Source organism: Gymnoscopelus braueri (genome assembly GCF_963280865.1).
Source record: "Gymnoscopelus braueri genome assembly, chromosome: 5".
Classification (NCBI taxonomy): Eukaryota; Metazoa; Chordata; class Actinopteri; order Myctophiformes; family Myctophidae; genus Gymnoscopelus; species Gymnoscopelus braueri.
Window position 1 is genome coordinate 12,427,183 of NC_137606.1, and position 14,318 is coordinate 12,441,500.

The window sequence follows — 14,318 nt, forward strand, 5'->3', positions numbered from 1 at the left end:
ATCTCTCTCTCTCTCTCTCTCTCTCTCTCTCTCTCTCTCTTTCTCTTTCTCTTTCTCTTTCTCTCTCTCTCTCTCTCTCTCTTTTTCTCTCTCTCTCTCTCTCTCTCTCTCTCTCTCTGTTTTTGCTTCCTCTTTGTTCTCAGTCTAGGTGGGCGATTCAGAATCTTGTCTCCCACCTGTCTGCTTCTCGTTTCCATTGAACTCTGTGCAGGCTGTTACCACCTGATAACAAAGTTACTCTCCAGTATAATGGGAGAGGCAAATTTCAGGGTACAGAAGAACAGTAATTGTTCAACATTTTCACTGCAGATTTCATTAATTAGCATACCTTCCACCAAAGGGGGTGTTAGGAGACTAATTAGTTGAAACATAGCTGTGAATCTGCCACATTCTTAAGACTGGACTAAAGACGCTCTGTAGTTTAAAAAGTCTAATAATGTGTTTGAGGGTTTTTTAAGTTGTAGCCTTCGAGAGCCATTCTCTTTAAATTCTACTTTGGAAACAGGTGGTAACAAGTCTGCTACTTAACACAGTTTATCTGGACCTGCCCTGAATGTCTTATGACAGGAGAATGAAGCATGGTGCTTTTTTTACCAACAGCATGCCTGTCTGCGCCTTAACTCTAATGCCCTCCCATGTTGTCAGTATACATTTTGTGGATATATTGAGCCATCTGAGTTGGCGGGTTCAGGTCTGGCAATCACAATCCAACACAGGAGGATAAAATTGAGATAAACAGTATAACAAGTTGGGCAAGTACTGTAGCCTTGAAGCACCAGGATCAGAGCCTTTTCCCGCTCAACTTCCCTACCGTCCGACTAAATGATGAATGAATATACAGGGTAGTGGACTGCACACATTCCTTTAAAATAACACAAACTATATATTGTAATGAGGTATGGTCCATCTAACACTATCTAATGCTTTCTCTGACTAGTTTGTCTACTCACTTTCACTTGAGTCTAATCTCTTCTACATGTCTACAGTACCATTAACGTAGGAGGGCATTAAGTGATAGATTTGATGTTTCTCCATGTAATATTAAATGATAACAATACCTAACAAATGTGCAATTTCATTTTGGAATGAAAAAGCTTTGACTGGTTAAAGCACTGTACTGTACGTATGTTGTATGCTGAGTACTGTATGTAAAATATTGACCCCTGTATAATGACCCATAATGGCAACAGGCATCCAGTACTTAGGTTCATATTTCTATGATTTCACTTTTAACTGTTACCCAACGTCTTTCATCATTCCGTGCCAATGCAGGGGAGGAGGCAGGATTTATTGTGTGTGTGTGTGTGTGTGTGTGTGTGTGTGTGTGTGTGTGTGTGTGTGTGTGCGTGTGCGTGCGTGCGTGCGTGCGTGCGTGCGTGCGTGCGTGCGCGCGCTCGTGCGCGCCAGGTGATGGCGCATAATGTATACCTACCTACATGGACCTCAACAGCATTTCCTTAACAGCCCTCCACACCAGCACATTTTTATTTAGTTTTAGTCATAGTCTTTTGAATAAAATTTCATTTTAGTCATCTGAAATATTTTAGCTTTAGTCGAGTTTTAGTCGACTAAATGTCATAAGATTATAGTCGACTAAATCTACAGTTGATTTAGTCGACTAAAATGTATTTTGGCGGTGCCTTGATGGCGTCGTACTCGTAATGTCTGATTTTATACTTGGTTGCATGTTGTAAATAGTCGATCTATGTGAGCTTGTAGATAATAAATAAAATGACTTTTTATATTGACAAATTTGTTTACAAAATTGTCAATATAATTAGTCTTAGTTTTAGTCACCATAACTTAGTTTTTATTTCGTTTTGGCCAGTGAAAAAAGGTAGTTGATGAACATTTTACGTCTTAGTTTTAGTCGACGAAATCATCACTGGTTAACACTACATGGGGTATGGGGTAAAGAATGTGACAGTGTGTGGGACGTGGTTGTCCCACATCAGAGGCTGAACCCTGCTCCTATTTCACTCTCAGATCAATACCGGTATGTTGTCAATGCTTTATGCGGCCGTTTACTGAGGGTAGAAATGACAGAGGTCAAAGCTCCGCCCATAGTGTGCAGGTGTGCCTATAAATCACTCTTGGATGTGTGATGTAGTTGTAGTAGGTATAACCGGTGCAAAATGCAATCCAAACAACAAAGATGAATAAACCAGCAGTTCCTTCTCTTGCTGTTTGTCATCTAAGTGTAACTATGAACCCCCCTCAGGGTACATGAGATAAAACGTTGATCCATGAGAGGAAATTGCATAACCTTGCCAACTTGGTGAATGGCCAACTCTTTGTTAGGGTTCCAGGCCCATTTGGGTTTTGAAGATGCAACACATTAAAGACAGCCTTTGGTGTTGGCCTTTTGTTGTGATTGCAGGCCACAGTCCCTCTGAGAACAGCAGTGTGGCTGTCCAGTAGCTCTATAATCGGTGATTCCTGAATGAACAATAGTTTGGCTGCTGAATCAATCGCTTATCTCTCTGAATCAGATCTCTTATCTCAACGCTGTAGAGTGTTACTGGGGGATGAATCACACTGATAACAGGGATTTTCTCTCAGTCTCTTATAGTGGCAATCAGTGTTCTCAGTAACTCATATACTGGATACCATCACATACCCCACCACATGACAAAAAGGTGATAACGGTGGTATTGGCTAGAATGATTGGCTAGGTGTTGGCTAACTGCTTTCTTTTAAGTGAAAGCAGGGGAAAATTAGTTCAGCGTAATACTCATGCAAGGCTTTTTATGTGACGTCCCGTAAGTGCAATTTTTAACTACAAACATTTTCCAACCATGTGTCCTATTACTGACTGTTTACAATGGTAGAAAGTAACTACGTACATTTACTCAAGTACTGTACTTAATGTAGTAAAATGTTGAGGTATTTGTACTTTACTTGAGTATTTCCACTTTCCAATACTTGTACTTCTACTCCACTACATCTCAGAGGCAAATATTGTACTTTTACTCCACTAAAATTATTTGAAAACTTTAGTTACTAGTTACGATAATTATTACAAAACCACTTCAGCCCTATATACATTTCAGCCATTTGAAAATAGCAGATCTACATGCTCACAATGCGTCGCGACGCATTGTGAGCTTGTAGATCTATGCATTTTATACATATTAAAACTTTTTGAAATGGGACATTCTGCATAATGAGTGCTTTCTACTTTTGGTACTTTAAGATTTTGAATTCCGGACTTTTACTTGCAACAAAGTATTTCTACATTGCAGTATTGATACTTTTACTTAAGTAAAAAAAATTGAGCACTTTTTCCAGCACTGACTGTTTATCCAATTCTCCTTTTTTTTTTTTTTTAAGATTTCAGACACTGACTGTAGTTGAAAACCTACTGTGCGTAGCCATAGTAATCCTTCTGAGTTCTGGATACACATTACCTCAGTCTGGGTCCTTTGGACAGGTGTTTGCTGTCTGTCTGTTGGCCAAATAGTAGATCTCTCTCAGGAGAAGTCTATTCCTACTGGGATCGGAAATGTAATTTTAGAAATCTAACTCGCGTCAGTGACGGTACACATGTTTTTAATATTTAGCCATAGACCTAGCTGTCATTCTATTATGCGCAAGAATGACAACATTAATTATCGTCTATTTTGGTCGTCTTGGACCTTGGAGTTTCCAGTCACCTCGATCCTCCAAGCTATACAACAGGTGTTAACGTATGGTACAGTATATTATCAGTAACCTCATTTATTAAGCCTGTTGCTCCATCTTGTAATACAACGGTGAAAATAGGTCCTTTAACTATTGGATCACTCTGAATGATTTCATTGCTTCTACTAAGTTGGATTTAAGATTTTTAACAGAGACGTGGTTAAAACATGGGTATGGTGGTCAAATTTCAGAATGTCCCATTTATGAGTGTTTTAGTCAGCTGAGACAAACTTGGTTGTCATGGGGTTATGTACTGTATAACTGTGGGAATATTTTAGAATTAGTATTTACATGTGATACGTGTGAGTATCTACTTCATTAACCAGGTTGATATCTGTGTGTCTGATCACTCGTGCATATATCGTGTTATGATCAGTCGTGTGTGCGACTGCGTGCGTGCGTGCGTGCATGCGTGCGTTCGTTTTTTACTGACAAGGTATCAGATCTACATTAACAAACTTGTTTTTATCATCTCCGGAATATATATATCGATTTGAAATTTTAAAGACACCGACATCATCATACATGCTTTTATTTCTGTAGTTTCCAGCCTTTTTTATTTGGTTAAGCTTTTATTGAGACGGGTAATCGCTTTGAGACCTGAGGTCTCATTCTCAAGAGAGACCTGGTTCAGAGAGCAGCAACAATCGCACAAAGTTACAGACAGACCGACAGACAGGACAAACAATGCAGAGAGACCGTGACTATGCAATGGTGTCTTGAGCAGCAATAACAAAAAACACTCGATACGCTCCAAGTTGTACAGAATGCTGCTGCTATAGCCTACATTTAACCAAAACCAGAGAGATCCTATTTTAACTTCCATACAATGGTTGCCCATCTGTTTAAGATTGATTTTAAGATTTTAGTGATTACTTTTAAGACACTCATAGCCTAGCTGCCCTGGCCCCTTATTACATTTTTGGTGTTTGAGTTATTAACCCCTTGAGGTCCTCAGGCCTCAAGGGGTGCTGGTTGTTCCTGCTGGTTGTTCCTGAGTCGAGGCTGAAGGCAAACCGTGACCGCGCCTTTGCTGTCCGGTGTCCTCGACTCTGGAAAAACCTGCCTGAGGAGTACAGGCACTGTCATATTTTAAATGACTTCTTAAGACGTAGTTTTATCGAAAGGCCTTCACATAATTTAAAGTTTTGAAATTGTGGTGTGGTGTTGTGGTGTTATGCTCGCTCCTCTTGTGAGTAATTAGCAATTTGTTGTCACAACTACAGTATTATGCTAGCTAGCAGCTTTGCTGTTCAACAGATAGACCTTGCACTTCCTCATCTCCAACGTTTGCAAAGGGAGGTGACCCATCACCATCTTTTTACATAAATCGAAGGACAGCCAGTGAGAAAGAATGAGCTCGTTGTTTGATTGCTGTTATCAAGAACTCTCATCCCGCACCACCAGCACCACTGCTTGCTCACCTCACACACACACACACACACACACACACACACACACACACACACACACACACACACACACACACACACACACACGCCCACACACACATCAACCTCAACCCTGCCCCGTATAGAGGCATCGGAACACCAACCTGCCATCTCTTACTGTTTGTCCAGGAAGTTAATCGTTAACCACTTCCAGAAGCACTGTACTGTATATATCTCCATCCCCACCTTAGATAGAGGTTTGCAGTGTCTGTGAGACACTGAGTCACTGCAAGAACAGGATGCAGTACACGTTTCAACAGTCTCTTCATTAATATCTATTCATTTTCTCACAGTGAATCAGACTGAAAGAAAGGAGGGCATTTTTTGGGTGGCGGGGAACGATACGGTATGGTATCACGCTAATCGAAGGCGGCTCTACGCAGTTTCGTCTGTGGCGTACGAAGGCATTGGAGGAGCCTTTGAACGATCAGTACTGTTTTCCAAGTGGGCCTCTATTCTGAGGATAATTTCCTCTGTCACATTCACTTTCCTGCTTCAGGTTTTCGGCCTCTGTGATTTGAGGGAAGTTTGGGGCAAACCGACACAGTGCTGGAAAGATGGAATGCATGGCTAAATTCCAGCTCACAGATGGGAGCTAACCACCTTGAGAACTTTGAGAACAGTTTTTTTTTAACGCTGGGATCCTCACCTTTGTTCCCGCCTCTGGAACTGCTGATAGCTTTTTCTTTCAAGAACGGAAGGACGACTTGACTTGAGCACAATCGTTTTCACCCCGCGTAAAGAGGATCGGAGCTCTGCATTTCTGCAACCTGTTGAGAGCAACAAACAGTCCTGCTATAGCTGACCTCATTGGAGAGAGAGGGGATTACCCAGGGAGAGTTGCATCAACAAGAGAGAAGGAGACAGGGGATAAATAATATTTAATAAAACCGACGCTTCCTTTCTTACATTTTTGGGATTGTCACACAACTGCCTCTTCATGTGTGGATGTTGAGACTGACGAGAGGTGTGCGTTTTAAGAAGAGACATAGAACCAGGCAAAGTCCCTCGTCAAGATTAATGGTCTTGTTTTGCTCGTAATTCAATCACCTTGTCAGACAGCAAGACTGACCTACAGTATTCACACACTCAACCTCTAACAACGACACTTCGCTGTGTGTGTGTGTGTGTGTGTCTCTCTCTCTTCTGTCTCTCCTCTCACTCTCTCTCTCCTGCATTTCTTTTTCAGTGTTGCTCTGTTTTTACTGTTTGTGATCCTGTTCTTCTCTCGTAGCTTTTCCTTTTTCTTTTCCTCTTTCTCGTTCTCTACTGCTTTACGCACTTGTCTTTATTTAGCCCGTTATCAGTCTTCCTCCGCTGAAGGGAAACCTTCAGCGGACTTCATTCAACTTCATTCATCGTGGGTCTTAGAGGGACGCTTTTAAAAGGGGTGTGGAGGGCTTGGACAGCACCGTGAACACAACACACATTTGCCAAGAGGAGCAACTGAAGGGGCGGGAAAAAAAGGAAAAAGCAGCGACCATAATAAAGGACTTGTGGGCCGAGGTTACTAGAGGGCAACGTCCACAACTCTTCTGTGTGTGTGTGTGTGTGTGTGCGTGTGCGTGTGCGTGTGTCTGTGTGTGAAAGAAAGGGAGCAAGTCAGAGAGAGTGAGACGAGGATCATGTGGCCTGAGTCAGCTGGGACCAGCACTGCACACTGAAAAGGAACAGCAACCCAAATCCAAAAACAGGGGGAGAAGAAGCTACTGCAGCCTGCAGAACCACCACCGCCACTCTGTTTACTTTACCTCCACAACTATCCGGACACGGTGACTCCTCCACATTCTTAAGCCCCGCGTAGGCTGGGGGAGAGACCATTTCGGGGGGGATTTTTTGAGGGCTTGCACGTCCACACGTGCCATAAGGACAAGGATCCTTCCTGCAGGATGACTATGGAGACTGATGGCGATACCACCATGTCGGACTGGGAGGCCATGCTGGAGATGGATGAGGCCCTGGCGGGATGGCTCATGAAGCGGCCGGCCAGAGGGGAGAAGGGGTGGGAGTGGGGATGGGCCGCCTCCTCAGACCTCGAGGACCCCCAGGACTGTGACACTGAGGAGGTCCCTGCTGTAAGTTACGCTGCATGTAGAGGGGGGGGGGGGTGGCGGTGTTATAAACCGGTCCGGTTAAGTTCGGCACAGTAAAATCCATACCAATGGACCTTTAACACATTGACTGCCTGAGATTTAAACATCGTTTTTCATCCCCATGCCAGCGTTTTTTACCATATATTGACGATCTTTGGAGAGCTGCGGGAGCCGCGTTGTAGACACAGAAGTAGGTTGTCTGGGGGGTGGGGTAGGGTCTCCTCTATCCACCGGAAACAAAATCATTTTTACCACGATCGGCCATTTTGTAGCTATCGGCCAGTTTTCGGCTCGTTTTCACCAAAAAAAGAAGAAATCCGAGCTAGATGTGTTTTTCTACCATTCCTAACATAGGAGTGGACGGAAGTGACGTTTTTTGGGACGACGTCACATCCGTCCATTCCTGCTCTCAGAGTCGAGGGATCATTCCTATAAGTTGTATTTTTTTTAAAAGGACGTATATTTACAATATGTCATTGGCAGACAAGTGATGTATTTGAAACAGGCAATGTGTTAATGATAGACTCCTCAGTGTTAATGTATACAAATGGTCCCGGTCGGTCCATTTGGGTCCATGTTTTACACCGAATTAACTCTTCGGTTTTGACTATGTGTTGGCCTATCATTGAGGGGTGTTGGTGGTTGTTAGTTTAGTTTTACACGGTACTATCTCAGTGAGAGTTTAACCCCCACATCCATTTTTAACCCAGGATTTCACTGTGTAGGTTATGCGCTACGAGATACAAGATGCCATGAGCATAGTTCCATGTTCTCCTCTCACAGTTACCCTCTGGAAAACATTCTTAGCTATGAGTCATAGTTCCAGGGTTCATAAAGGGTCATTGGTGGGGGGGAGGTATCATGATTACCAGTGGTGTAAAGTAACTAAGTACATTTACTCAAGTACTGTATTTAAGTACACTTTTTAGGATTTTTTTACGTTACTTAGTATTTTCCATTTTCAATACTTTTACTTCTACTCCACTACATCCCAGAGGCAAATATTGTACTTTCACTGCATTGTGAGCTTGTAGATCTGCTATTTTCAAAAGATTTTGATACATTCTGCACAATGAGTACCTTTTACTTTTGGTACTTTAAGACATTTTACATTTTGATGCCAATAATGTTGTACATTTTGAATTCCGGACTTTTAGTTGTAACAGTGTATTTCTACATTGCAGTATTGATACTTTTACTTAAGTAAAACATGTGAGTACCTTTTCCACCACTGATTACTGTTACGGAACTGTACCGTAGCTGTCTTTAACTCAACCCCAACACGAGTTCGATAACTCGTGTTGGGGTTGACGTTGGTGCTGTCGTGCATAATAAGGTATTTTTAGTGGGACACGTTGTGTTGTTGTTTTGGCTTAGGCAGTTAAATGTGGGGTTTATGGTAGTCGAAGAAGTTTTTCCATGATGAATGAGTCACTCACACTTTTTAAGCCATTACTCCCCTTTAGTAGGGGGTACTAACCACCAAAAATGGCCAAATCGTTACGCGGCGGATAAAAGCATGAAATTTGTGTCCCTTGGGTCATCCTAAAACATCCTAGAAGGGGTGCCCAAAAAAATCTTAAACAGGAAGTGAGTTATGGACAAAATTCAAAATGGCCACCTAAACTGTTGACCGTTGACTCAAAAGACACCAAAAGAATCTCTAAAAAGCATAAAATTTGGCACATGTGTCCCTTGGGTCATCCTAAGACATCCTAGAAGGGGTGCCCAAAGGAATCTGAAACAGGAAGTGAGTTATTGACTAAATTGAAAATGGCCGCCTAGTGTTGTCGATTGACTCAAAAGACAACTAAAGAATCTCATAAAAGCATACAATTTGGCACACATGTCCTTTTGGTCATCCTAAGACATCCTAGAAGGGGTGCCCAAAAAAATCTTAAGCAGGAACTGAGTTATTGACAAAATTGAAAATGGCCGCCTACAGTGTTATCTATTGACTCAAAAGACAACTAAAGAATCTCATAAAAGCATACAATTTGGCATACATGTCCCTTGGGTCATCCCAAGACATCCCAGAAGGGGTGCCCAAACAAATCTTAAACAGGAAGTGAGTCATTGACAAAATTGAAAATGACCGCCTTCAGTGTTGTCGATTGACTCAAAAGACAACTAAAGAATCTCATAAAAGCATACAATTTGGCATACATGTCCCTTGGGTCATCCTAAGACATCCTAGAAGGGGTGCCTGAAATTATCTGAAACAGGAAGTGAGTTATTGACTAAATTGAAAATGGCCGTGTACAGTGTTGACAGATGATGCAAAAGACACTCATACAAAATAATCTCATAAAAGCATGAAATTTGGTACAAATGTCCCTTGGGTGATCTGAATGCATCCTAAGGGGTGCCAAAAAAAGTTTTAATTGTCTCTCAATGGAAAACACTCCTCCCACATGGGCTGCACTGCTACAATATTCAAATCGAGCAGCCAATCTGGCATTTGGTCCAGAAGCCTGAAAGCTATGCAATCTCTACCATCTCCTGACAAATATGGATGGATTAAAGTCGCTGATTCGTGGACACCTTTATGGACACTCTTGCCAGAGGCTGCTTAAGTTTGTAGAGAACTCAAGTGTGGCTGCAAAGCTGAGCCCTTCTGTTCGAGAAAGTGTAGATGCCGGGATGCTGGGTTACCTTGCAGAGCATTATGCCAATGTGCTGGTAATTGCGAAATGGCACACATGAATACATGTAGTTACTAAACACTAATCACAAAAAAACAGTAATGATCAAGAAGAAAATACATGAGAAGATGTAAAGTGTAAAACAAGCAAGAAGATGTAGAGTGCAAAATAAATAAGATGCAGAGAGTAAAATAAGAATATGCAGAGTAAGATAAGATGCAGAGTAAAATAAATAAGAATATGCAGAGAGTTAGATAAATAAAGAAGATTCAAAGAGTACAATAAAAAAATAATGCAGAAAGTAAAATAAATAAGTGATGTAGAAATGAAAACAGGAGGTAGACTACAAAATACGGCAGGTTATGCACTGCATAACCTGTCGTATTGAGTCTGCATAATATGCAGACTGCCATGGTCAACTGTTTAAACAGCCATTTAGAATTTCTTCAACATGGTCCCTTCCTAAAAAGTTTAATAAACAAGCAAACAAACAAATAAATAACCCCTTCTAGGATATATTAAGAAGCACTCAATGTACGTACCAAATTATACACTTTTATGACGTCCCTTTATGTTTTCTTTTGTGTCAACTGCTTTAGGCGGTCACTTCCTGTTTAAAACCTTTTTGGGCACCCCTTGTAGGATGCGTTCAGATCACCCAAGGGACATTTGTACCACATTTCATGCTTTTATGAGATTCTTTAGGTATCTTGCATCATCTTTCAACACTGTAGGTGGCCATTTTCAATTTAGTCAATAACTCACTTCCTGTTTCAGATTATTTTGGGCACCCCTTCTAGGATGAGTTAGGATGACCCAAGGGACATATGTGCCAAATTGTATGCTTTTTGGAGATTCTATAGGCTTTTTGAGTCAATCGCCAACACTGTAGGCGGCCATTTTCAATTTAGTCAATAACTCACTTCCTGTTGAAGACTTTTTTGGGCACCCCTTCTAGGATGTCTTAGGATGACCCAAGGGACATGTGTGACACATTTTATACTTTTTGGAGATTCTTTAGTTGTCTTTTGAGTCAATCGACAACACTAGGCGGCCATTTTCAATTTGGTCAATAACTCACTTCCTGTTTCTGATTTTTTTGGGCACCCCTTCTAGGATGTCTTAGGATGACCCAAGGGACACATGTGCCACATTTTATGCTTTTTGGAGATTATTTTGGTGTCTTTTGAGTCAACGGTCAACAGTTTAGGTGGCCATTTTGGATTTTGTCCATAACTCACTTCCTGTTTACGATTTTTTTGGGCACCCCTTCTAGGATGTTTTAGGATGACCCAAGGGACATCTGTATCAAATTTCATGCTTTTATCCGCCACGTAACGATTTTTCACTTAGTGCCCCCTACTACTTATGTTTTAGTGATTAATATCCTTTGCAGAATGTTGACTCTCCTTTGACTGATGATTGTTGTAAAGTAGATGTAGTGAATGTTTTGCGAAAAAGCTGTTATTTTCCAACACTTGACTGGAACCTTCTTTTTTCAACTTGAATAGAAAGAACTGTATTGGCAGCCATTGTTTCCAGAAGATTCACTCTTCAGGGAAAGCATCTGGTACAGACATGTTAGAGCTCTCACCCAGGCCCTCACTTGGAGGCCTGGGGGCAATTACAGGTTTTCTTTATAAAAATAAATGTTGAAACCAATTATTTTTCAAGAGTAAAAGTACTCTGATGAAGACCTTCTAGGTCGATGCGCGTTGGTCATAATTTGTTGCCTTGCTCAAAATAAATCCTATATTTTTTTACCAAAGACAGAGTGCCTTGGAATTACATACTTTACGAGTCTGCTGTCCACACCTTTTGGGAATTAACCCATTAAGACCAGGGACGCATCTGTGTCATTTTAAGATTTATTTGGGCTATTCAAAAATAGCAGATATACAAGCTATGTGCTTGTAGATCTGCATTTTTTTTTTATCGTGAAAATATGTGCAAATCTTTGAATATATATATTTTTTAGTTTGAGATGGGGGTCCACTGCCAAATACATATAATTTTGGGTGGTCCTTGCCATGAAAAAGATTTTAAGAACCACTGATATTAAAGCAAAATAAGTTTTTTTTTAACAGTTAGAGATTAAAAAATACATTTGTAGAATCCCCAGAACCAAAGATTTGAGTTACAAATGTTAGCTTTAAAATATATATATATATATTAAAAGATTTGCACACATTTTCACGATTTTCAAAAATAGCAGATCTACAAGCTCATAGTGCGGCACTCGGTGCCGCGCTATGAGCTTGTAGATCTGCTATTTTTGAATAGACAAAGAAATCAAAAAATTACACCGATTCTTTCCCTGTCTAAATGGGTTAAGCAGTACGTCTTTCAAAACCCTTTTTTGTTCACCTTTTCAAGAGTAATTCCGTAAAACAATGTGCAGAGGATACTGCGACTTTCTCAGGCTTACTATTCTTGTCCAGACTAGGAAAACAAAGGTATAGTCATGCTCTGCGAGATGAATCAAACCACATCATGAGCACAGCGTTTTGAATTTTGGATGAACTGCCTCTTGACATTGAACAATGCCTCATTGTCAGAAACATGCCAGCATCGCTATATAAATGTTGCTATGTTGAGAATGTTCTCATTATGACCACTATAGCACAGCAGCATGTCAGCAGAATGACATAAAGAAGACTCATTGTTTTGGGCATTGTGCTTGACATACAGTCTTAACTCAGACCATGTACTCATGCATGCCACATATCGTTGCTGTCGGGTAGAAACCAGCTAACTTTCCACTTTTGCATTTTTTTCCCATAAATCAGTGCTATTGAACACCCTTTACGTCTGTGTGTTGTCCAAAAAAATATTGAACCAATGAAAAGTATTAAATAGCGCTTCTGACAAAATCAACTAACTCCATTTGATCCTCTAACTTTCTGCTAAACCAGCTAACTCCACCAAAGGGGGTGGAGTTAGCTGGTTTTGCTGACTCCAGGCTCCACCCCCTTTTGACCGCCAACCTCATTGTGAGCTTGGAGGTCCATTCAGCTGTTCTTATCAATGATGAACAAAACCTCCTAACTCCACTTTTTGGTTAGTTTTTTTTTCATTTCCTGAAAAATGAACATTTTGGAGTTAGCTGGTTTCTGCCCGACAGCAGAGATATGACACATCCATTTGCAGTGCTTGTCAAAATCCCCCACTGTCCTGGGTATCCATGACAATGTTCATTATAAACTAACCCCAAAAAACATCCTGATCAGAGACTTGTGGGTGGTTTTAACAAGGCTATTTTTGCGTTTGGGTCCAAATAACTAATGTGTGAGTGAGCATGGGACAGTGTGTTAAGTGTGGATGGCTGAGATTAAATTAAAGGTTAATTTCACCATTGTTGTCTGTCTGTCTGTCTGTCTAGGTGCTGAGTCCTACGTATAAGCAGCGCAATGAGGACTTCAGGAAGCTCTTCAAACAGCTCCCCGACACAGAGAGACTCATCGTGGGTGAGTGGAGTGGACTAGGGCTGCAATTATCCATATCCATTTTCTTAGTAATTATAACTGGAGTATTTCCAATATTTCGTACTTCTACTTCTACTATACAAATGATTACATTATGAAACATATTACCACACATTACACACTTTAACCACTTTAGCCCTATGTTATACATACTTAGGCTATTTGAAAATAGCCGATCTACAAGCTCACAACGCATCGCATCGTGACATATTGTGAGCTTGTAGATCTGCTATTTTCAAACATTTTAGTCGTTTTACTTTTAGTACTTTTAAGTACATTTTGATATCAATACTTTTGTACTTTTACTCAAGTCCATTTTTATTTCGGACTTTTACTTGTAACAGACTACTTCTACATTGCAGTATTGATACTTTTACTTAAGTAAAACATTTGAGTACTTTTTCCACCACTGAGAGAGACATAGAGAAGGAGAGACAGAGAGCGAGGGATGCCAGCGATAGCACTCCATACATTTCCAGTTTCTCACATAAATGCCTAAAGCAGTGATTTTCAAAAGTTTGTTCTGGAGACAAATCTTCTCTTATGGGTTCCCTTTCTTTTCAAATGGGGGTTAATACATATGCATATCAATTTGGGGGTCCTTGAAATGAAAATGTTTGAGAATCATTACATTTGAAAAAACCGTGTGTGTGTGTTGAAAAAAACGTGTGTGTGTGTGTGTGTGTGTGTGTGTGTGTGTGTGTGTGTGTGTGTGTGTGTGTGTGTGTGTGTGTGTGTGTGTGTGTGTGTGTGTGTGTGTGTGTGTGTGTGTGTGTGTGTGTGTGTGTGTGTGTGTGTGTGTGTGTGTGTGGTGTCAGACTACTCATGTGCCCTGCAAAGGGACATCCTCCTTCAGGGACGCCTCTACCTCTCGGAGAACTGGATCTGTTTCTACAGCAACATTTTCCGCTGGGAGACTCTGGTAAGCATGTAAAGTTTGTGACACTGTTCTACCTGTTA

General features: G+C 40.9%; 1 protein-coding gene across 2 annotated transcripts in view; it reads left to right on the top strand.

Annotated features, from left to right (window-relative positions):
• Window positions 1–14,318, top strand: part of gramd1bb (GRAM domain containing 1Bb) — a gene marked incomplete at its 5' end in the record, with an annotated part of 171,362 nt that overhangs the window by 129,560 nt on the left and 27,484 nt on the right. For both annotated transcript variants that reach the window (XM_080428621.1, XM_080428622.1), the window contains 2 exons: window positions 13,256–13,340; window positions 14,177–14,280. In XM_080428621.1, coding sequence (XP_080284747.1) covers window positions 13,256–13,340; window positions 14,177–14,280 — 189 coding nt within the window. The remainder of the gene's footprint in view (window positions 1–13,255; window positions 13,341–14,176; window positions 14,281–14,318) is intronic.